The sequence below is a fragment of the Bos taurus genome, chromosome 20, assembly GCF_002263795.3.
Source record: "Bos taurus isolate L1 Dominette 01449 registration number 42190680 breed Hereford chromosome 20, ARS-UCD2.0, whole genome shotgun sequence".
Lineage (NCBI taxonomy): Eukaryota > Metazoa > Chordata > Mammalia > Artiodactyla > Bovidae > Bos > Bos taurus.
The window spans coordinates 71,804,563-71,828,037 of record NC_037347.1 but is presented as its reverse complement, the minus strand read 5'-3'; the positions used below and the strand labels follow the sequence as shown (position 1 = coordinate 71,828,037).

At 50.5% G+C, this 23,475-nt stretch overlaps 1 protein-coding gene across 1 annotated transcript; it reads left to right on the top strand.

Annotated features, from left to right (window-relative positions):
* Positions 1-119: 119 nt before the first annotated feature.
* Positions 120-23,475, top strand: SDHA (succinate dehydrogenase complex flavoprotein subunit A). Its single transcript, NM_174178.3, has 15 exons — positions 120-212; positions 7,988-8,077; positions 9,040-9,201; positions 11,103-11,246; positions 11,429-11,593; positions 12,492-12,640; positions 13,232-13,356; positions 14,825-14,993; positions 15,943-16,138; positions 17,419-17,590; positions 19,208-19,326; positions 20,718-20,829; positions 20,919-21,049; positions 22,478-22,591; positions 23,179-23,475. The coding sequence occupies exons 1-15, from the start codon at positions 150-152 to the stop codon at positions 23,263-23,265; spliced, it is 1,998 nt and encodes a 665-aa protein (NP_776603.2). The 5' UTR covers positions 120-149; the 3' UTR covers positions 23,266-23,475.

The window sequence follows — 23,475 nt, the reverse complement described above, 5'->3', positions numbered from 1 at the left end:
GCGCGGCGACGTAGAACCCCAGGCGCGGCGACGTAGGGCCCCGGGCGCGGCGACGTAAGACCCCGGGCGCGGCGACGTAAGACCCCGGGCGCGGCGACGTACGCAGGCGCGGTCCGCGCGGGACCGGCTGACTGCTCCGGAGGGCGGACATGTCGGGGGTTGCCGCTGTGTCGCGCTTGTGGCGCGCCCGGCGCCTGGCGCTGACCTGCACGGTGAGTGTCCGCCGCGGGCGGGGCGCGGCAGACACTGGGTCCCGGGTCCCGGGTCCCCTGCCTCGCGGCGAAACGGTCTGGGGAGGGCCCGCCGCACGTTCCGGAGCCGGCCGGCCGGGCGGCGGCGCGGTGAAGGTCACTGCCCCGGGGCCCATCCGGGAGCCCGGCGCGGCTGCGAAGCTGCTTGCCCAGCCGCGGGCGCGCGCTTGAAGATTTGGCCGCCCAAGGTCACGCGGCGGGACACGCCCGGGGCGGCCGGACGGCCGTGGGTCCCATGGGGTGCGGTCTGAGCAGCGCCCCGGCACTCGGCTCGGCCTTGCTTCTGGGGCTTTGCGCGGCCCCTGGGCACTGACCGTATAGCGACCGGGGCGGTCGCGAGACCGATGTCCTCCTGGGTGTTCCCTGCGGAGCCCGGCGAGGCCTGGCTGCTGGACCGTGTCCCTTCCACTCCTGACAGTTAAGTCTTCTGAGTTGATCCTCTGGAATTTTACTGAAACACTGAATTTCGGAGAAGGCAATGGCACCCCACTCCAGTACTCTTGCCTAGAAAATCCCATGGACGAAGGAGCCTGGAAGGCTGCAGTCTATGGGGTCGCTGAGGGTTGGACATGACTGAGCGACTTCACTTTCCCTTTTCACTTTTATGCATTGGAGAAGGAAATGGCAACCCACCCCAGTGTTCTTGCCTGGAGAATCCCAGGGACGGGGGAGCCCGGTGGGCTGCCGTCTATGGGGTCGCACAGAGTCGGACACGACTGAAGTGACTTAGCAGACTGAATTTAGAGGGTTTAGTTACGTGGTCCCGTTATGTGAACTTGCCCAGCCACCTAGTTAATGCTTTAATTATAAAGTAAAGATCGCAGTGAGAAGCAAGGCTTTCAGCAATGTAGACTTGATTTGTGCCTATAATTATACCCACGGTTTTTTTCTTTTTAAAATTTTGGTATTAGAGGTTATGTTAAATGTGAGGAGGTTGAGTCGGACATTCTGCCAACCCCAGAAAGTGTTTTAAATGTCCCATGTTGTTGATGCTTACTGAGCGGAGGTTCCCCCCAGCCCCTCAAATCTTGGACTCTAAGACACAAGGGTAGCAGGAGGTCCACAAGCAGGTGATGAAGTCCATGGCCAGTGGGGTAGTTTTAGTCAACCAAGCATAAGCAGACTTCTGAGTGGGCCCTTCTTGTTAGGTGAGATGGCAGTTTGGTCTGGTGGTCACTGGGGAAGAATGGACAGGTCTGTCAGCCTGGACTGGAGCCCGGCGATCCTTATTCCAGCCATTCCAGCCTGTGCTTGCCCTTCACCCATCACTCGCCCTTTGACAGTTTATGTACGCGTTGCTGACCTTTATCCAGGCTGGGCTGGAAGGAATTCAGCTTTGAGGTTTTAGCTGAAAGTGAAAGTTTCACACAACAGATTGGAGCCTAAACCTCTCCTCTCCTGTTGGCTTGATTGGAAGTGACCTTAGTGCAATCTGCTCTTAACTGCCAGCCCTGTGCTTCACTGTCTCCATGATTCTTCACCAGGGTCTTGTGTTCAGGTGCTTGTGAACAAAATGGCGAGAGAGAGTTAGCAAAATTAAACCACAGGTTAGATCTACCAAAGATGGTCTTGAGTTTTAAAGTCTTTTATCTTGATGAAGGTAGCTTTTAAAATAATTTCCACCTATGTAAATTAATCTGTCTGCAAGCTGCTTAATGGAGTTTAAGGTTGGCAAGAACAGAAGCAGCAAATTAGCAGAACAAAAAAAGAAAGGAATTCATAATCTCCCACTGAGAAATGTTCAAGGACTGTACTCAATAAGGATAATTTGAATAAAGTCCACAGAAAATTTATTCAATTCTGTGGTGTTTTCAAGTCATATTTACAGCTACTTTCGAGTTACAGAATTATCAAACCTATTTTGCCTTTGTTTCCTTTTTAATTGTCCCAGTGCACTGACACAAATTTGCACACTATTTGAAAGTGGTTAAATCGAAAGGAAGAGTAAAACCAGTAACCTTAGATAGTTGTTGCCTAACTTCAGGTGATATTTTTCCATTTTCAACAAGCTATTCTAGAATAAATCAGTTTATTCAGAAGTGTTGTTCTGAGTGCGTGCCAGTGGCGTGTCTGGATTCACACCGTTCGGGCCACTGCAGTGACTAGCACCCTTCTGTTTTGTTTCTTGGCACTAGCTCTTAGTTCTGTGTTCCATGTCCTGTTTTTCCTGGTTCATTTGAAAAATTGTGGCTGGTTTTGGTATATACCTGGATATTCATCTTAGTTTGGAAGCCCAGAAATTTTTTTCCAAGGATCCCTGGATGGTAGGGAAAGTGTAGGATCTGGAGCCTGCCAGGCAGATCCAATACGCTGGAAAGACTCCACTTCTCTGTGGGATTAATGAGGGTTCTGTGAGGGAACATGTGAAACTTGTGTGATGTTCCTCCGTGCCAGGGCCTGCAGCTCACAGCCTACCCTCAGTTATCATGTGAATGATGTTTTAAACATCCCTGCTTGAAAAACCTTTAAATTTTAAGTGAAAGTAATTGCACATAGTAGCAAAAAAAAAAAAAAGTCAGTGAGTACAGAAGTTTTTATAAGTGAAAAGAAAGAAGACCACCTCCTTCCCCAAACCTGTTCTCTAATAGAATCAGTTCTGAACTGATTTTGGTATTGATGCCTGCTATTTACATCCATTTCTCTAGCTAATATGCAGGTGCATTTTGTCCATTTTAGACATTGATTTTTGCTGGTAAATAAGGATTTAGTTCACCTGCAGAGGTACGGGTCAGCAGTGGACTGCTGCAGAGGCAGGGGCTTTGGGTGCAGCAGACCTGGGTATAGCATAAGCCCTCTTGGAGGGAGTTGCCATTAACCCCGCATAGGGCTGTCAGAACTTACACAAGACTGGGGAAACAGACTCTTGGAGGGCATAAACAGAACCTTGTGTGCTCCAGGAGAAAGGAGCAGTGACCCCCCCCCCCCCCCACACACACACACACACAAGAGACTGACCCAGACTTGCCTGCAAGTGTCCAGGAGTCTCCGGCAGAGGTGTGGGTTGGCGGTGGCCTACTTCAGGGTTGGGGGCACTGAGTGTAGCAGGAGGTCACCATTATTTTCATTACCTCCATCATAATTTGGGCCCGGGTAAATAACAAGGAGGGAACACAGCCCCACCCATCAACAGAAAATTGAATTAAAGATTTACTGAGCATGGCCCCACCCATCAGAACAAGACCCAGTTTCCCCCTCAGTCAGTCTCCCATCAGGAAGCTTCCATAAGCCTCTTATCCTTCTCCATCAGAGGGCAGACAGACTGAAAACCACAATCACAGAAAACTAACCAAACTGATCACATGGACCACAGCCTTGTCTAACTCAATGAAACTATGACCCATGCTGTGTAGGGCCACCCAAGACGGACAGACGGGTCATGGTGGAGAGTTCTGACAAAACGTGGTCCACTGGAGAAGGGAATGGCAAACCACTTCAGTATTCTTGCCTTGAGAATCCCACAAACAGTATGAAAAAGCAAAAAGATAGGACACTGAAAGATGAACTCCATGGGTCAGTAGGTGCCCAATATGCTACTGGAGATCAGTGGAGAAATAACTCCAGAAAAGGATGAAGAGACAGAGCCAAAGCAACACCATCACCCAGTTGTGGATATGACTGGTGATGGAAGTAAAGTCCAGTGCTGTAAAGAGCAATACTGCATAGGAACCTGGAATGTTAGGTACATGAATCAAGGCAAATTGGAAGTGGTCAAACAGGAGATGGCAAGAGTGAACGTCAACATTTTAGGAATCTGAGAACTAAAATGGACTAAAATGGGTGAATTTAACTCAGATGACCATTATATCTGCTGCTGTGGGCAAGAATCCCACAATGAAGCAAAAGGCAAAGGAGAAAAGGGAAGATATACCCATTTGAATGCAGAGTTCCAAAGAATAGCAAAGAGAGATAAGAAAGACTTCCTCAGTGATCAATGCAAACAAAAAGAAAACAATAGAATGGGAAAGACTAGAGATCTCTTCAAGAAAATTAGAGATACCAAGGGAATATTCATGCGAAGATGGGCACAATAAAGGACAGGAGTGGTATGGACCTAATAGAAGCAGAAAATATTAAGAGGTGGCAAGAATACACAGAAGAACTATACAAAATGATCTTCACAACCCAGATAATCACGATGGTGTGATCACTCACCTAGAGCCAGACATCCTGGAATGTGAAATCAAGTGGGCCTTAGGAAGTATCACTACAAACAAAGCTAGTGGAGGTGATCGAATTCCAGTTGAGCTGTTTCACATCCTAAAAGATGATGTTGTGAAAGTGCTGCACTCAATATGCCAACAAATTTGGAAAACTCAGCAGTAGCCACAGAACTGGAAAAGATCAGTTTTCGTTCCATTCCCAAAGAAAGGCAATGTCAAAGAATGCTCAAACTACTGCACAATTGCACTCATCTCACATGCTAGTAAAGTAATGCTCAAAATTCTCCAAGCCAGGCTTCAACAGTACGTGAACCGCGAACTTCCATATGTCCAAGCTGGGTTTAGAAAAGGCAGAGGAACCAGTGATCAAATGGCCAACATCTGTTGGATCATCGAAAAAGCAAGAGAATTCCAGAAAAAAGATCTGCTTTATTGACTACACCAAAGCCTTTGACTGTAGATCACAAAATACTGTGGAAAATTCTTCACAAAATGGGAATACCAGACCACTTGACCTGTCTCCTTAGAAGTCTGTATGCAGGTCAAGAAGCAACAGTTAGAACTGGACATGGAACAACAGATTGGTTCCAAATTGGGAAAGGAGTATGTCAAGGCTGTATGTTGTCACCCTGCTTACTTATATGCAGAGTACATCATAAGAAAAGCTGGACTGGATGAAGCACAAGCTGGAATCAAGATTGCCAGAAGAAATATCAATAACCTCAGATATGCAGATGATACCACCCTGATGGCAGAAAGTGAAGAAGAGCTAAAGAGCCTCTTGATGAAAGTGAAAGAGGAGAGTGAAAAAGTTGGCTTAAAGCTCAACATTCAGAAAACTAAGATCATGACATCTGGTCCCATCACTTCATGGCAAATAGATAGGGAAGTAATAGAAACAGTGACAGACTTTATTTTGAGGGGCTCCAAAATCACTGCAGACAGTGACTACAGCCATGAAATTAAAAGACACCTGCTCCTTGGAAGAAAAGTTTGACCAACCTAGACAGCTTATTAAAAAGCAGAGGCATTACTTTGCCAACAAAGGTCCGTCTAGTCAAAGCTATGGTTTTTCCAGTAGTCAAGTATAAATGTGAGAGTTGGACTATAAAAAAAGCTGAGTGCCAAAAATCGATGCTTTTGAACTGTGGTGTTGGAGAAGACTCTTGAGAGTCCCTTGGACTGCAAGGAGATCCAACCAGTCCTTCCTAAAGAAAATCAGTCCTGAATATTCATTGGAAGGAATGATGCTGAAGCTCAAACTGCAATACTTTGGCCACCTGATGCTAAGAACTGACTCATTTGAAAAGGCCCTGATGCTGGGAAAGATTAAGGCGGGAGGAGAAGGGGATGAGAGGGTTGGATGGCATCACTGACTCAATGGACATGAGTTTGAGTAAACTCCAGGAGTTGTTGATGGACAGGGAGGCCTGGCATGCTGCAGTCCATGGGGTGGCAAAGAGTCAGACACAACTGAGCAACTGTTCTGAAGGGTTTAGTTCACTTACCCCACTACCCACATCTTCAGTTCTCCCAGTGTGATTATGCAACCACTTTCAGAACCTTTAGTGTGTAGTTCTGTAATTGTGTAGCTTGTACCTGTTCTTATAGAGTAACTTCTTGGTCCTGATTCATAGGATGTTGTGCTAGATGAGGACTTTCCACTTTGCTCAGTTGAAGAGATAAGTATGTGCCCTTCTCACTTGTTTCTCTCTTTATTCTCCTGATTCAGTGGCCTGTACTTTTATGCTAACTCTGTTAATATCTTAGGTAGGTTTCTGCTTTCTTTTTCATGTTACCCTGTTGCAAAATGTTTGATATTTTTGTCTTCAAAAAACGTGAGAATAATAAGTGGCATAAAATGAGTTTTGTCTAAAGACAGAAATTGGATTACATTGGACTCTCCAAATTCTAAAATCACTCCCCAAATCTGATTTAGGTACAAAAAATCGTGTTACTGTTTTCCACGGGGTGGTAATGTGATAATCTGTTACCGATCTCATTACAGTAGGTACTGCTTTTTAACCTAACCACGTGGGTGGGTGTGTTTGTCTGTCTTTATTCAATGTGAACATCCTGGAAAAAGAAGTAAATACTTTGGGAATCTCACAGTTTCTATTTTAATTTTAACTTGGTATCACAAAGTATACTATCCTTATTGGTACTGTTAGCTATATTTTTATTGTTCAGTTCAGTGGGAGTACTTTATGATATTTTCAAGAGCATTTGTATTAAAATTCCTTCAGGGACTTGGTTTATGTTAAAATACGAATTTACCATTTAAAAAAGTGTAATAAAGCTGGAGAATATTCTTTTAAATTTACATCTAAAGGAAAAAACTAAATTAGTTTTGTCAATAAAAACAAATGTACTTAGGAAAAAAAACAAATATACTTAACATTACAAATGAAAACTTCAAGAACATCACTCTTACCAGTTCGAATCTACTTAAAAATGCAAGAAACTATACTTTTTAAGTAGAGCTGTTAAGATAAACTCAGATGTTTGCATCAGCCATCACTCAGTTCCTGAGTTAGGGGGAGCCTCCTGCCTCCGGTGTTCCTTGCTGGTGGTCAGCCAGACTGTCCAGCCCTGACAGAGTTCCTCATCTTGCAGAAGTCTGTCCGGTTTCAGACAACTTGGTTGCAGTTCATATTGTATTTGGAAATTCTCCCTATAATCCACATGTGTTTGTCCCAAAGCATAATTTTCTCCACAAAATTGAAACATCTCTTCCAATTGAAGAATAATTGAAGACATCCCTTTTGTAATTGCTGAATGTATTTAGTTCCCAAAACTGTTGTTCAGAATATTCTCTTTTATCAGTCTGCTGAAATGTGATAAGCAGAATGAAAAGACTTGTTCCCTAAATTGTGGACCTTTCTTAGTCCATGAAGAATGTTGCCTCTCTTGCTGGGTTGTGGTTTCATTGCCACCAGTTTCCTGGGTAAATGGTTGTTGGAAGGGACATCTTAGCTGAGGCTTGCAGTTGTAGAGGTTGGCCAGGGACAGACCGGTGACAGCTGTACAGGTAGGGGGTATGGAGGTGGAGTATGCGCGGCTGAGCCGGCGCAGGTGTGGAGAGGGCGACGCAGGACCAGGAGCGTCCATGAAGGGCCCGCCCCGGGGCGGCCTGCTCTGGAGCCCCACTGCCCACTCCTCACTGTCAGCGCCTCCTGCAGTGAGCCACAGGCCCCGTGTGCAGGCTGGGTGGACCCGGGAGAAGCATTTGGTTGTCCGCAGACCTGCCACTTAGGCAGCACAGGTGTCCTTCCCCTTCTCCACTAAGTACCGCAAGTCAAGAAATTAATGTGAAAGTGTGCTTTTTACATTTCCTGGGTCAGTGAATGTCCTGTCTGGAAACAAGCTTCATGTGGAAAGGCCTTTGCTGGTTACCAGTTCCTCAAGCTGGGCCTGGGTCCTTAGCCCCTGCCTTAACCTTCAGAGCTAAGTGGAGGGTTCCAGGAAAGGGTTCTGGATGAGAGCATGCACCCGGGTCCGTGAGAAGGCTGGCAACTTAGGAAATCAGGAGTTCCGGGTTCTATGAAGACATGTAGCCCTCCCTCTGTGTTTCAGAAGTGGCCGGCAGCATGGCAGACAGGAACCCGCAGTTTTCACTTCACCGTTGATGGCAATAAGAGGTCGTCCGCTAAAGTTTCAGATGCGGTAAGTTCAGGGCTCTTTGTTTTAAGTGATTTTCTTGATTTAGCAGAGTAGTGTTCTGTACCAGTTATTTATGTACTTGAGTAACACACAGATTTTTACTTAAATTCTCTAATTCATACTCAAATCACTTTTGTTGTATTAGTAATTATAGTACAGACATGAACATAGGTACTGGCATTTTTGCTTATAGCTCTTGTGTATCTATAAGCAAATTAAACTTCAAGTGAAGTAAACTAACAAAATACAGATATCAGGTGAACAATATTTACTGGAATGCGAGGTGACAGATGCCTTCTCAGCTGAACATGGGCTCCTCTGTGTTTACAAGGCTCTTCCGCACTCTGTTGAAGAAACCGGAATTTGCTTCTGAGGCCATTTTCATAGCACTGACAGTGGTGACTGAGTGCTAGTTGGCACCTTCTCAGTTGTACATACAGTATGGACCTGGAGCATCCTTGGGTTCTTGGTGGTCTCCCAGGTGCGTGGACTGTGCTTATCTAAATGAGACAACACTTCAGTGTTTTCATGAGAAACTTGCAAATCATGGCCTATACTACTTTATAAGCTTAGGTTTGTCTAACCACATGCATACAGATATAAGCATAAAAAGAAAAGATAAAAAATGATAACTGTAAAGAGAAACCATAGTTGGAACTGGTGTTTTGATCTGTGGCGTTGCCCTCCTCTGCATCTGTGGCCCCACACTGTAAGTTTCCAGCTTTTCAGCTGATGGTGGGTGTCCCGGCTCCGTGGGGTCGGTGCTCTGCTGTGATGGGAGCACCCTTTCGACTTGACGTGCTCACTGTGTCTGCCGTTGCTGCCGTGCCTGGTGTGCAGCCCAGCGCGATGGAGGCCCTCCGGCTGTGGCAGCGACTCGTGTGTGCTGAGGTCCTTCACCGTGACCACAGCCTCAGTGTCCAGCCTAGTTGAACCAGTGATTAACAGGGACTTTTCTTTTCCAGATTTCTGCGCAGTATCCAGTTGTGGACCATGAGTTTGATGCCGTGGTGGTTGGTGCCGGGGGGGCAGGCCTGCGGGCCGCGTTCGGCCTCTCTGAAGCAGGTTTCAACACGGCCTGCGTCACGAAGCTCTTCCCCACCAGATCCCACACTGTCGCGGCCCAGGTATGAGAAGGCGCTGTCGTGCTCACAGTGCCTGCGAGGTGCCGCTCGAGGAGCCCTGCCCTGCACCGTGCCCCCTCTGCTCCTGGCACTCGGTCCCCAGGGCTGTCTACCCGCTGTCACCACCCACCTCCTGGGGATGCGTCCCTCCTGTTTCCACTCCAGTCACCGCCCCGCCCACCCCACCCCCCCCCACCCCCCACCCCCCGGCGCCTGTCCCTATTGCAGTGTGACCTCCTCCCCTGCTCTCGCCCCACGTGAACGAGCAAGCTGTGCGCTCACCCTGTGTCTGCCAGAGCCTCGGGGCCAGCTTCCAGCACTGGGGATGGGCTCTGATGATGGCACGAAGGTGCAGCAGAGAGCAGTGGCCTGTACTGCTCTGGATTTAGGGAAGGGGGTGAGTGAGGTGGGAACTTACGTGACTTAACGGTTGTGATTTTTCACTTGAGGCACACTGTAGGTGGAGCCTGGCTGATGTGCAGGGAGTACCCTAGGGCCACATGTGGCCATCTTTTCTAGTATTTGGGCACACTTCCTCGTTGGGACAGCAGAGGATGTGGTGACTCTGGGACAGTGGATGCTCCTGTCACCATCACACCTGGAGCAGCAGCCTTCTTCAGCCACCGAGCTGTCCAGATACTTTGTTCGAAAGCTGTGCTTTGTAAACTGAAGAATAAATAATAAACTCCTGTGGATAATTCATTGTCTAAAAGGAAGAATAGATATAAGCAGATCATTTTAGGTAGTACTGCAAAAATAATGCGGTTTTCAGGTGGAGTGCAATATTAATAAAACGGAATGCGGAAAGGGTAGCATGACTTGAATGCTGGTTCGCTAGAAAGGAACATTTAATTGGGGAAGGATAACAACATTTGTGTGTGCACTAGGCTATGTATTTTTGCACTATTTATTTATTGAGAATTTTTTACTTATTAGATAAGCAGATCTCCAAGTTTGACAAAACTCTTGGCAAGGCTGTGGGGAAACAGGAATTTTTTTACATCGTTGGGGAAGATATAAATTTATATAACTCCTTTGGAAGGCAATTTGATTTTCACATCATTTTAAGCCATCTTTCTATATTCTGCTACCCTAGTACTTAAGATTTTTCTTTATCAGGAATGTGTTTGAGTTTAGAGTTGGAGGAGGGAGGAGGGAATGAGTTAACTCGTGTGTTGTCTGGCCGAGGCTCCTGCTCTATGAGCATTGGTTTGGTAGCAAAACACTCAGCAAGCTGGGGGACAGCAGCAGCGGCCGGGGAAGGAGCTCCGGAGAGTCTTGAAGAAGTTGCAGTTGAATAACAGTGGGGGAGAGGGCGATTAGAGAAAGTGTCCTGTGAGAAAGACCCCACCTGAAGAGGAATAGCAGTTGCGGTTCAGGGCGGGGGGGTGCTGCTGGCTGCTCACGCGTGCTCTGTGCTTCGCTCTTCTAGTGACTGAGGGGCTGGCTGTGGGAGTGGGGTGGGGCAGTGCCCAGCAGGGGAAGGGGCGTGGGGGCGTGGCTCCGAGCCTCAGCAGTGGGTGCTTCCTGTCTTTAACTGGTGCCCCCAAGCACCTCTGGGTGCTTGACATAAAACAGTAGGCAGCTCTGAGTCCCCTTTATGTGCCAGGCTTGGTAGTAAAGGAGCCTCACCCAGGGGATCTCAGCCAACCCTCCAGACAACTCCCCGAGGCCTCAGGCCCCATGCCGCTCTCCCGGGCGAGGCGCCTGAGGCTAGGGGGCTCCAAAACTGTCTCTGGGTTGTAGGGGAGAGACCTGCTTCACAGTCTGCCAGGCGGTGGTATCCCTCACAGACGCTGGCACTCGAAGAGCTGGCTTTGTCCACATCTGTTCCTTCAGGGCAGTGGGAGGCAGGCTGATGGTGCAGCCAGGCTCCTGCTGGTTCACGGGCTGCTGTGTTTCAGGGAGGGATCAATGCCGCCCTGGGGAACATGGAGGAGGACAACTGGCGGTGGCACTTCTACGACACCGTGAAAGGCTCCGACTGGCTGGGGGACCAGGACGCCATCCACTACATGACGGAGCAGGCCCCCGCCTCTGTGGTGGAGGTGCGTCCTTGCCGGCTGCGGGCCTGGCGACAGTGAGCCGCTGTCACGGGAGGGCTGCTCCCCGGGGCTGACCTTTTCATAGAGGGGGTTCACCCTGGTCTGTGGATTGGTGTTGAAGTTCTAGTGTCGGTTAGCCGTGAGTGTCCTGTAAGGTGCTAGGTGTCTCCTTTTGTGTTCCTCAGCTGGAGAATTACGGCATGCCCTTTAGCAGAACTGAAGATGGCAAGATCTACCAGCGTGCCTTTGGCGGACAGAGCCTCAAGTTCGGGAAGGGTGGGCAGGCCCATCGCTGCTGCTGCGTGGCCGACCGCACGGGCCACTCGCTGCTGCACACGTTGTATGGAAGGGTGAGGCGGCGGGGCGGAGTCCAGCCGGGTGTGTGGAGGGTGGGAAGCAGGCCACTCTGGGCCAGGTCACCGTCAGCTCAGCGGTCACTTTCTGAACGGCAAAGTAATTTGGTTAGTTGTTAATTTGAAAGTATCTGTTTTAGGAAAGGTAAGTGGTGGTCATTACATGCCAGGTTTGACCCTGGCCTGTGTCATGAAAGTTCAAGAACAGAGTGAGCATTTTGAAGCTCTTTCCCCACCTCTGAGTTCCTGAATTGATTGATTTAATACTTAACTGTTCAATCTGACCTGTGACTTGAAGGACAGTGGTCACTGGATAATCAGGGCCAACTTTGGCCCAGTAATCAATATTCTGAACAGTGCTGCTTCTGAACTCTTGTTTTGCAGGAGGGGGCACAGATCATTGATTTTCAAGTCAGAATTGTGTGTCAGGTGTGGGGGCTGGTGGTTTGACAAGTGCCCTGTCCTTTTCCAGGGCTGTCAGATCCCAAGTCCAGGCTGCACAGTCCAGGATGAACCCCTCTGCTGTGGTGGAAATGTGCTGAGCATCTCGTTTTACTGGGACTCGATGGCCACATGGCACAGCCTGGTCCACGTTGGACCCCGTGGTCCGTGGCTCGGCCCCGGTGGCTTGGGGGGGCTTGGTGCTGCCTCTGGCACCTCTCAGGGCTACATGGAGCTGAGATGAGGCCCATGTGCAGCCCCCTCTCCTGGTCTGTGGTCTTTGTACCAATGAGCTGGCATCCGAGGGTTGAAGTCTGCAGCTCCTTTTTGAATCCGTTGTTCCCCTCGGGTCTGCCTGGTCCCTCTCCCCTCAGATCGTGGTCTCTAACCGGTCAGGTTTACAGTGCCACTGCAGATGAAGGATCCCTGTTTTTCCATCTTCGCCCCCTTTCAGTCTCTGCGCTATGACACCAGCTACTTTGTGGAGTACTTTGCTCTGGACCTCCTGATGGAGAGCGGGGAGTGCCGCGGTGTGATCGCTCTGTGCATAGAAGACGGGTCCATCCACCGCATCAGGGCCAGGAACACTGTCATCGCCACCGGGTGAGAGCCTACCTTTGTGGTGTTCGACTTTTCTGCAGGCAAGCTGCGTTTCGGTACTTCCTGTTTCTAGTGAGAATGGAGGCGTCACGGGGCAGTGGGTGCAGCCCAGGCTGCGAGTCACCCGCTGGGCTCGTACTGCTGCGGGCCTGAGGGGCAGCCCCAGCAGCTACCTTGGGCATGGCCAGAAAGAGTCAGCAGTTCCCTGCTGGGTGGACCCTCGAGGAGACCGAGGCCTGGAGGGTCATGTGACACTTTCTGGAGTAACATCTCTTTTGCTTTGGTGGATGCTGTGATTATACTGATTTCTGGGATAGATAAATGCTATTTATTCACATGAAGAAAACAAGTAAAATTCCATCTTAAATACTTCAGTCTGTTTCTTTAACACTTTTAAGAAGTGGATCCATAAATGTTTTTACGTTTTACTGTAAAAGGAGCATTCTTTGAGAGAATCACACAGCACAGACAGGCCAGGGCAGCTCGTGCAGATGCACCAGAGTTGCTGTCCAGAGCATGGCCCCTCAGTCCTTAGAGAGGGGGCCCCGAGGGGACACTCGTGCAGTCGCCACTCTGCCGGCCTGTGTTTTCCAGAGGCTACGGGCGCACCTACTTCAGCTGCACGTCCGCCCACACCAGCACCGGGGACGGCACTGCCATGGTGACCAGGGCTGGCCTGCCCTGCCAGGACCTGGAGTTCGTGCAGTTCCACCCCACAGGTAGGACGCGTCGGGCTCCTCGTCTTTCAGGTGACCGGGACCTATGGGAAGGCCCCTCTGCGGTTGCACATGCTTGCTTTCTCGGATCTCAGTCCTGAACCATGGCCTCCCCGAGGAGCTTCTTCCCAGGGCCCTCAGGGCGGTGAAGCCAGCGTCTTAGCTCCACCTCACCTTGGCACGCTTGCGATGCAACACAGTGACTGCTGGCTGTCCCTCTCCTCGACGAGGCTCTCTGCTCCCCTGGGAGGCCAGAGCAGGTCTGTCTCTTTACCGCTGCCCAGTATTGCCTGGAGAATCCCATGGACAGAGGAGCCTGGCAGGCTACAGTCCACGAGGTCACAAAGAGTCAGACACGGCTGAGCAGCCAACAGTGACATTCACAGTGCCCAGCACGTGGTAGGGCTGGAGGGAAGGCACTTGAGTGGAGAAGCAGCACATGCGGACTCTGGGCTGCCACGGTGGCTGAGTGGCAGGCTGGGCCAGACACTGAGTGAGGCGACGTGTGCACGAGCGTGGGAGGGTGCTGGGGCGACCTGTCAGCTGAGGAGCCACCCCAGCACTGCAGAACCGGGCACACTCTGTCATCCGACCCTGGCATGGATGAGAAAAACCAGTGTATTAGGTGGTGGTTTTATAGCTATTTTTAACCAGTAAGATGTCTGAGACTTCTGATTTTCTCTGTAGTTAGAGCTTTTTTGTTTGTTTCCTTTTCAATATTTGAGAAATAAACTACTGGAAGAAATGACCATTGAAACTAGGAAATCTGAAAAATGACAGACAGGAATTTGCATCTAGTTCCAGAAGCAAGGTAACCCTTTAGAACACTAATCAAAGGATTAGGCTTCAGACTACAAACTGCATCCAGCTCTGGACATCCTTGTCCTCATCACCTTGAGGGAAGTCGAGGGATGATCAAGATATGGCACAGCTGCCCGTCCACGCTGCCAGACTTGGGTTTGGGCTCTGCACTTCCCAGCATCATGTTGGTGGGCTTGTCTGGGAAGCTGGGGAGACTTGGAATGTCCGTGGTGGGTGCAGCCTCCATGAGGGCTATTGCGATCTGCACCCTTGTCAGTCATTTAGTTGCTACAGACACCAGCTTTCCAACCGGGCTTCCTTCCTTTCACCGGTCAGTAGAACTCCGTGGTGTTAAACAGTTAAAACCTGAGCTGTTAAAGGTGCACTTCGCCGTGTTGAGAGGGCGCAGCACAGTCACAGTCAGGGCAGTGAGCAGAACTGTGTGGACGCTGCAGCCAGGCCTTCTGTGCAGCTGGGCCGCGCCACTTCTAGGCTGTGGCATCGCCATCTGCCTTGGCTTGTTCTCTATCTTCTGCTCCCCTGGGAGGGGGTGCTCTTTGCACACCCTTTCCTTGCTCCTCCCAGAGTATCTTGGGAAAAGCATTTGCATCTGAAGTAGAGACCCAGCAATTGTTAGGTTGTCACTGTCTCATCTGTTGGTTCTTTGCAGGCATATATGGCGCTGGCTGTCTCATCACAGAGGGCTGTCGTGGAGAGGGGGGCATCCTCATCAACAGCCAGGGTGAGAGGTTCATGGAGCGCTACGCCCCCGTCGCTAAGGACCTGGCGTCCAGGGATGTCGTGTCCCGGTCCATGACCCTGGAAATCCGCGAGGGAAGGTCTGTGTGGTCATGCCCGCCCTGTCCTCTGGTGGCTGGGGTTCATGTCTGCATTTCAGTGAGGGCTGGGGGGCTCCTGTGTGTGTCAGCCTGCCACCCACCCCGGAGGCCGCGTGCAGTTGCCTCTGTCGATTGTCTGCCAGTTTATGGTCTCCAGAGACCCGTAGTTCAAGAATTTTAGCAGTTAGCTGTGAATCCTTCTCAGATCTGTGGACCAGTTTGTGTGTTTGAGTGTGTGGTGCCTTTGTGTGCTTAGTCGCTCAGTTGTGTCAGACTCTTTGCAAGCCCCTGGATTGTAGCCCGCCAGTCTCCTTTGTCCATGGGGATTCTCCAGGCAAGAATACTGGAGTGGGTTGCTATGCCCTCCTCCAGGGGATGGTCCCAACCGAGGGATTGAACCCAGGTCTCCCGCATGGCAGGCAGATTCTTTACCGTCTGAGCCACTAGGGGAATTTAACGGTGAGCTTCCAATGCCTGTTGCTTAACCCGGGGTGGTTGGGGGCTCTCAAGAGTGGGATTTGTTCTTTGTGAAGCAGTGTGAGGTCTGAGCCCCTGACACCGTGCCAGCTGTGGTGCTGCTGGTTAGATGCCTGGCATGTGGCCTCTGGAGGCATCACCTGTGTGCACAAGAAAGAAGACAGGTGGTTCTTTGGCGTGAAAGGACTAATGCGTTCATCCAGCAAAACACGCAGATGGTGACCTCCCAACACTCAGATGTGAGCCTGGTGAGGGTGGGCTGTCTGCCGTGTTCGCAGCTGCATCCCAGCCCCTGGGGCCCACCTTGGTGCTTGGGTGCCGAGAAAAGATGCCCTAGAAAGGTGGCCTTAGTGAAAGGGGCGCTTTCTCCTGTATCAAAGCAGGTGGTGCCTGACACGCCACCAGGATGCTGTGACCTCACATTTCCTGGATGTGGTCCTTGATCTGTTGCCTTGCTGTTCTCTTCCCCCAGAGGCTGTGGGCCCGAGAAGGACCATGTGTACCTGCAGCTGCACCACCTGCCCCCAGCACAGCTGGCTATGCGCCTGCCTGGCATCTCAGAGACGGCCATGATCTTCGCGGGCGTGGACGTCACCAAGGAGCCCATCCCCGTGCTTCCCACCGTGCACTACAACATGGGTGGCATCCCCACCAACTACAAGGGGCAGGTGATCGGCTGGGGACCCCCCAGAAGTGCTGTGTGACAGGTGCCGGGCAGGTGATCGGCTGGGGACCCCCCAGAAGTGCTGTGTGACGGGTGCCGGGCAGGTGATCGGCTGGGGACCCTCCAGAAGTGCTGTGTGACGGGTGCCGGACAGGTGATCGGCTGGGGACCCCCCAGAAGTGCTGTGTGACGGGTGCCGGGCAGGTGATCAGCTGAGGGGACCCCCTAGAAGTGCTGTGTGACGGGTGCCGGGCAGGTGATCGGCTGAGGGGACCCCCCAGAAGTGCTGTGTGATGGGTGCCGTGCAGGTGATCGGCTGAGGGGACCCCCCAGAAGTGCTGTGTGGCTGTGTGACGGGTGCCGGGCAGGTGATCGGCTGAGGGGACCCCCCAGAAGTGCTGTGTGATGGGTGCCGTGCAGGTGATCGGCTGAGGGGACCCCCCAGAAGTGCTGTGTGGCTGTGTGACGGGTGCCGGGCAGGTGATCGGCTGAGGGGACCCCCCAGAAGTGCTGTGTGATGGGTGCCGTGCAGGTGATCGGCTGAGGGGACCCCCCAGAAGTGCTGTGTGGCTGTGTGACGGGTGCCGGGCAGGTGATCGGCTGAGGGGACCCCCCAGAAGTGCTGTGTGATGGGTGCCGTGCAGGTGATCGGCTGAGGGGACCCCCCAGAAATGCTGTGTGGCTGTGTGACGGGTGCCGGGCAGGTGATCGGCTGGGGACCCTCCCCCAAAAGTGCTGTGTGACGGGTGCTTCTGCTGGAGGGCGGGAGGCCCTGGTGCTCCTCCAGTGTTTGCATTTCACGCCTTAATCAACTGTTAGCACTGGATTAATTCTTCCTTAGTCATATATTAGGTCATTTGTAGTTTTTCCTACAGGAGTGCATGTTGTCAACAGTCATTTGTGAGCTCTTCACAGTTAACTCCTGTGGATGGTTTGCAGGTCACAGAGAGCTTTTTAGTCACTATTTCAGTCCCTCGTCCGGTGAGGTGGGCTGCACTGACACCTCCGGTCCTCCACCTCCCCGTTGAGTGCTCTCCTGCCTGCTGCCCTTTCTGTGCCACACCCACAGCTGGCGTGGGGCTCCGGGGGCACATCTGGTGGCGGGGAGGGTCTCCTGGGCATGAGATTGCGGTCCTTAGACCTCAGCACAGGGGGCTGGGGAGGGGGCTTGGCAGTGTCTCAGGGTTGGGGGGTCCAGTCTTACCTCTTTTCCTTTCTCTACCCCTGCTGCGGGGAAAGGGAGCTGGGCAGACCGTGCTCACTAACCTTGGTCTCTTTCCCCAGGTTCTGAGGCACGTGAATGGCCAGGACCAGGTTGTGCCTGGCCTGTACGCATGCGGGGAGGCTGCCTGCGCCTCGGTGCATGGTGCCAACCGTCTGGGTGCAAACTCGCTCCTGGACCTGGTTGTCTTCGGCCGGGCGTGCGCCCTGAGCATCGCAGAGTCCTGCAGACCCGGTACTTGCCTCTTCAGGAGCTTGGCAGTTTGCAGAGGCTTTGCTTTGTGATCATATGGTGGGGAGGGGGCGGAGGTGGAGGAGTCCTGGTTTTATCCCACAGAAGTGAAGAAACAAATTCAGAGATTTTCATGGTGATAGACCCGAGACTAGACACAGGCTGGGTGGAGTTAGAAGAGTGACTTGAGTCAGGTGTTCTTGCAATTGTTATGTTCTGCTCAGAAGTCACTCCTGGGAAATTACTAGTTTGAAGGGGTTTATCACATATTACTTGCCTGGTATGAATTATCTCCAAAGAAATGTTTTAAATAGTAGGTATAAATGAAGCAAAATACAACTACATCTCTTAAGGAAGAAAAGGATGAGTTGATGCAGACAAGAGAAGCCTGGGTCACGGCTCTCCCCTCCAGAGAGGCTGGGTTTCTACCTGTGATTTCCCCTTGTGGACATAAAGTAACATAATTTGCTGAGGAAGAGATCCCACGTGCTAGTCTGACAACAGCTCTAGTGCCCACTTGGCTGGAGTGGGAGCCCCATAGCAGCTCTCAGAGCGAAGGAGAAAAGTCGAGGCTCCCTTTCCCTTTGACGTGAGAAAGAAGTTTTATAAGAATACCGTTTACTTCTGTACCTGAAGGATTGCACTTTTAAAATTTTTGGAAATCAGCAATAAAAGGAACATACTACCCACACATGTAGCAATACGGATGAGCCTGAGTCAGGTGCTGTGATCCAGACCCAAGAGGCCACGTGCATGTGATTTTGTGTGTGGGGTTCTGGAGTAGGGAGACTGGGGCAGGAGATGGTGGGGTGTTCGTTAAGGGCCTAGGCCCACTTGTGGGGAGGGTCACCCAGCTCTGCCTGTCAGAACCAGCAACCACATTAAGTTAGGCTAAACGTTAAAGTCATGGCAGTTTCAGCAGTCTGTATGTGTTACTGAAATCTGTAGACTAAGAGAAAAACTCAGTTTTACAGATGACTTTTTTAAAGCATTTGAAACAAAAGGGAGCGAAACCGCCCTCCTGGAGGAGTTCAGGCAGCGCTCGGCCTTGGAGAGAGAGTGACTGCAGGCCTTTGTCTCCTGCACATCACATCTACGTGCATTACCTTCTGTAGAAAATACATTTGTCGTCCCCAAACAGCTTAAAAACCCTCAAAGTGTTTATCTTTTTAGAAAGGCAAGAACAGCAAATCTTGAGGGTAAAGGGCCAGGATCAGCAGGAGGCTGTTAAACACCCCCGGCCAGGTCCCTCTCATCCACCCCCGACCCCCCACCCCCAAAGTCTGAGAATCCGAATGGCTGGCAGAGTGAGAACTTCTCTCCTGCAGGGTGCAGTGTTTGTCCTTCACAGATGAGTAGTGCGAGATTGATTTGCATACATCTAATTTTGGACTTTAAGACATGGTTTCTGTTCTTTTCATGCAAAGATTACTTATTGGACACCAACTTTTTACCTGAAATTTAGTCTTTTTGTTTACTCTTTGACCCCAAGTCAATAGATGCTTCCTCGGAGACAGGGTAGTTCAGGTAGAATATTATATGTGCATTTTCCAAACTCCCTGAAAAGAGTGTAACACATTTGGTGGGGGTTTTTTTGTTTCGGGGTTTTTTTTTTTTAAGGAGATAAAGTTCCCTCGATTAAACCAAATGCTGGGGAAGAATCTGTCATGAATCTTGACAAATTGAGATTTGCCAATGGAAGCATAAGAACATCGGAACTGCGACTCAACATGCAGAAGGTAGGAACCTTTACAAGCTCTGGAGTGAGCAGGCCAGCTGCATCAATAACGCTGCCCTGGGGTTGCTGTGTCCCAGAGGCATGTTCAGGCCTGTGTAAGATACAAGTGCGAGCTTTCCATACTGAAGGCTGGAGGGGGCAGCCCAGGGCAGAACTAGTGGCTCCCCAGCACTGGGATGTGGCTTTCTCTTTAACTTCACTTATTTATTTATTTATTTTTTCTAATTTTATTTTATTTTTAAACTTTACATAATTGTATTAGTTTTGCCAAATATCAAAATGAATCCGCCACAGGTATACATGTGTTCCCCATCCCGAACCCTCCTCCCTCCTCCCTCCCCATACCATCCCTCTGGGCCGTCCCAGTGCACCAGCCCCAAGCATCCAGCATCGTGCATCGAACCTGGACTGGCAACTCGTTTCCTACATGATATTTTACATGTTTCATTGCCATTCTCCCAAATCTTCCCACCCTCTCCCTCTCCCACAGAGTCCATAAGACTGTTCTATACATCAGTGTCTCTTTTGCTATCTCGTACACTGGGTTATTGTTACCATCTTTCTAAATTCCATATATATGCGTTAGTATACTGTATTTATGTTTTTCCTTCTGGCTTACTTCACTCTGTATAATAGGCTCCAGTTTCATCCACCTCATTAGAACTGATTCAAATGTATTCTTTTTAATGGCTGAGTAATACTCCATTGTGTATATGTACCACAGCTTTCTTAGCCATTCATCTGCTGATGGATAACTTCACTTTAAAATGTAGGTACCTGTGCTTAGTGGCTAATCCATCGGGTAACACAGGTTTAGGTCAGTTAAAAACAAAAGTTAGGAATCCAATTATTTTAACATGGGGAATCTTGCTCCATGAAGGAGACCTTGCTCTGTCCGCTTGAAATTTCTGCGTGGGAGCGTTTTCTGGAAAGAAGCCCGAATGGTTCCTGTGGCCATACACACAGACACCAGCAAGAGGGAGGAGGTGCGGGAGGCCTTTCCCAGAGGACTGTGGTTCTCTCCACGAGTCTGGGCTTCGGGGAGGCCTCGTGGAGTGGTAAGGGAGGAGGGAACAGACGCGTGGAGAAAGACAGTCCAGGGTACAAGTTTCAGGATGGAAATCAGTAAGCCCTGGCGTGTGCAGCAGCGTCCTGACTAGTTAGTATTCCTGTATTGTACACGTGAGAGTTGCTTAGAGAGCAGGTTTTTAAAGTTCTCACTGACTTCATTTTAAAATTCAGAGTAATAAATTCAGTCTGAATTTTTTAGTTTTTCTATTGAAGTAAACATTTTACAAACAAGAAATGCATAAGAAAAAACCTGAAGGTTTAAGAGTTCTTGGCGTGGCTTCTCCACGTGAGTTAAGAGTTTACAAGTGTTTTACGTCACAGTCGATGCAGAGCCATGCCGCGGTGTTCCGTGTGGGGAGTGTGCTGCAGGAAGGCTGTGAGAAGATCAGCAGCCTCTACGGAGACCTGCGGCATCTGAAGACGTTCGACAGGGGTGAGTGCGCCGTGGCCTGCCCACTGTCACAGGCTCCACAGTCCTTGCTCAGTGGGCCCTGTTGTCTAACGGCTGCCTTGTGTGCCCAGGAATGGTCTGGAACACTGACCTGGTGGAGACCCTGGAGCTGCAGAACCTGATGCTTTGTGCTCTGCAGACCATCTACGGAGCGGAGGCCCGGAAGGAGTCGCGCGGCGCCCACGCCAGGGAGGACTTCAAGGTGCGCCTTCTCCCCAGGTGGCCCGTCAGCCGCCTCCGCGGCCCGCACTCCCTTTGCAGCGCTCTGTGCATTTCCCACAAGGCTGTGAGAAGAGTGCCTTTCTCTCCTGAGAACCGCCACACCTGTGTCCTCGCATGTCGGTGCTCCGGTGCCCTGTTTCTCCTTCCACTCAGTGTCTGCTGCTGCCTCGAAGCCTGGCCAGGGCGGAGGTGCAGCTGGCACTGCCATGGGCCAGTGCTCACTGGCTGACCCAGTGACCGGCCTGCCTCTGGTCTGGAAAGAGCTGTGGGGCCTCATTGCAGCTCTCTATTCTAATGAACTGATTTTTATGCCGAGCTCACTTGCCAGATTCTGCAGAAAAGTGCACCCAGCACGTGGTAGTTAGATTTTCCTGGAAGGAGGTTTTGGGGGTGGCAGTCAGGTTAGGATGGGGCACATTTACTGGACTTGAGCCGCTTTAACACGACGGACAGGCAGTCTTTGGTCCAGGACATGTTTGGGTGGCTCAGCTAGAAGCTGAGCAGGAAGAACTGGGTTTTGATCCACGAGACACCAGTTGGAGCTGCGTTAGATTTGCCAGGTACTTAGAGGAAGACGTTTGTGAGCACGCTCGTCCTGTGTGCCCAGGACAGAAACCGCTCCCGGAAGCCGGTTGGTTCCTGTGTCTGAGATGTCCCTGAAGACCTGGAGTGGATTGGGGTTGGGGCGCTTGCCCCTCACTGGGGTACAGGTACAGCAGTCAGGAAGGTGTCCATTGCCCCAGGCAAGAGGTCTGGCCTTGCTCAGCAGAAGCTGCCAAGTGGGTGGATGTTTGGGTTTTATTTGAAGAGGCTTTGTGCGTCTTACCTGTTACCACATGCAGGGTATTCCTTAATGGCTAAGATTAGAACATTTAAATTAAAAAAGCTAAAAGAAAAAGTTGAAGTCTGAAAGAGTACAGAGCAGAAAAACAGGAAAAGTACTTGATAAACTCAAGTGCATAGACGACCAGTTAAATTCCAGCACCCATCCACTGGTTGTGGAGAGAAAATACAGAAGTGGAGTTCTGAGCCCCCTGTGCTGCAGGCCCGCTCCCAGCCCTGTGGCTCAGGGGCCTGACCTCGTCAGTGCTGTGGGGGGATGGGGTGGACAGGAGCAGGTAGGGGTCCTCGATCGGGCCAGCCTGGGGTGAGGGGTTGGTGGCTCATCGGTAGAGGCCCACAGGTGTGTCTAGAGGACTGGCCACTGGTCAAGGGATCCCAAATCTTGCTCGTTTTATCTGTGCATGGTGCCCAGTGGCGCGACTTCTTGCCATGTGCTCTTCCGGGTCAGGTCTGCCCACTTGGTTTCAGTGGGAATAACAAGTTTGCCATGTTTTCTGGTTGTCTGGCGGTAAAGGGTATTTGTTCATGGTATTTTCTGAAATAAACTTATTTTCTGTGGCCTTAGGAGAGGGTTGACGAGTACGATTACTCCAAGCCCATCCAGGGGCAGCAGAAGAAGCCCTTTGAGCAGCACTGGAGGAAGCACACGCTCTCCTACGTTGACATCAAGACTGGGAAGGTGCGTGGGGAACGGGTTCCACCTGTCCACACGGGCATGTGGCCTGGCCCTCGGGTGACGCGGGTTAGCATTAGGTGAACTGCAAGGAGCAGCGTGGATTTTAGTTGGCTACTGACAGATGAGAGACGCCGCTGAAAGCACACTGTCAGTCAGGCTTCTGCCTGGAACGGAACCGAGCCGGGCAGGTGGGTGAGAGGCCGCCTCCCACCCACCATTGTGAAATAGTTCCCTCAAGTGTTGAGTGCATATAAACTTTCACTTACAAGTAGGAAAAACTGCAAATACATGATTTACACGTAATTAAGTGATGACAGTGGATACAAAATTTTACCTGCTTTTTTGAGCATTTTCAGTTTAAGTTTTAATTTGAAGCGTTGAGAATTTGATACAGTGTTATTTTAATTGTTGTATTCCATATGTGAACTTACATAGTCTCAAGTTCGTTACTGAAGAATATTCTAGTAAATACCTTTGTTTTTAAGTTCCTGAATGTGTCTGCAAACCTGCTTTTATGATTTTTCAAAAGCACGAGAGTATTATGTGTGCGTTTCTCTGCGTTAACTCATCACCGGCTCGTCTTTTTTTAGGTCACCCTGGAGTACAGACCTGTAATCGACAGAACTTTGAACGAGACTGACTGCGCCACTGTTCCCCCAGCCATCCGCTCCTACTGAGGAGACTGAGGCTTCCCTGCTCCTGTAATTATGTATAATAGCTCACGCCCGGGTTCAGGTCATCACCGCCTTCTTGATTGTGTCCTTGACAGACTGAGGAGGCCATCTGATAGAGATTCCTACCAGAGGCCAGTAACTTGCCAGTGAGTGTTCAGCCTGCCTTCACCCGTGCCTTCTTCTCGTGAATTAATAAAACTAGATGAAACATAA

Bases quoted from the DNA above. Each gene is read 5' to 3' on its own strand.
- SDHA (NM_174178.3), top strand. From the start codon at position 150: ATGTCGGGGGTTGCCGCTGTGTCGCGCTTGTGGCGCGCCCGGCGCCTG. The intron at 11,247-11,428 runs GTGCGTCCTTGC...TGTGTTCCTCAG, and splicing joins CCCCCGCCTCTGTGGTGGAG to CTGGAGAATTACGGCATGCC. The intron at 17,591-19,207 runs GTACTTGCCTCT...TTTTTTTTTAAG, and splicing joins CGCAGAGTCCTGCAGACCCG to GAGATAAAGTTCCCTCGATT.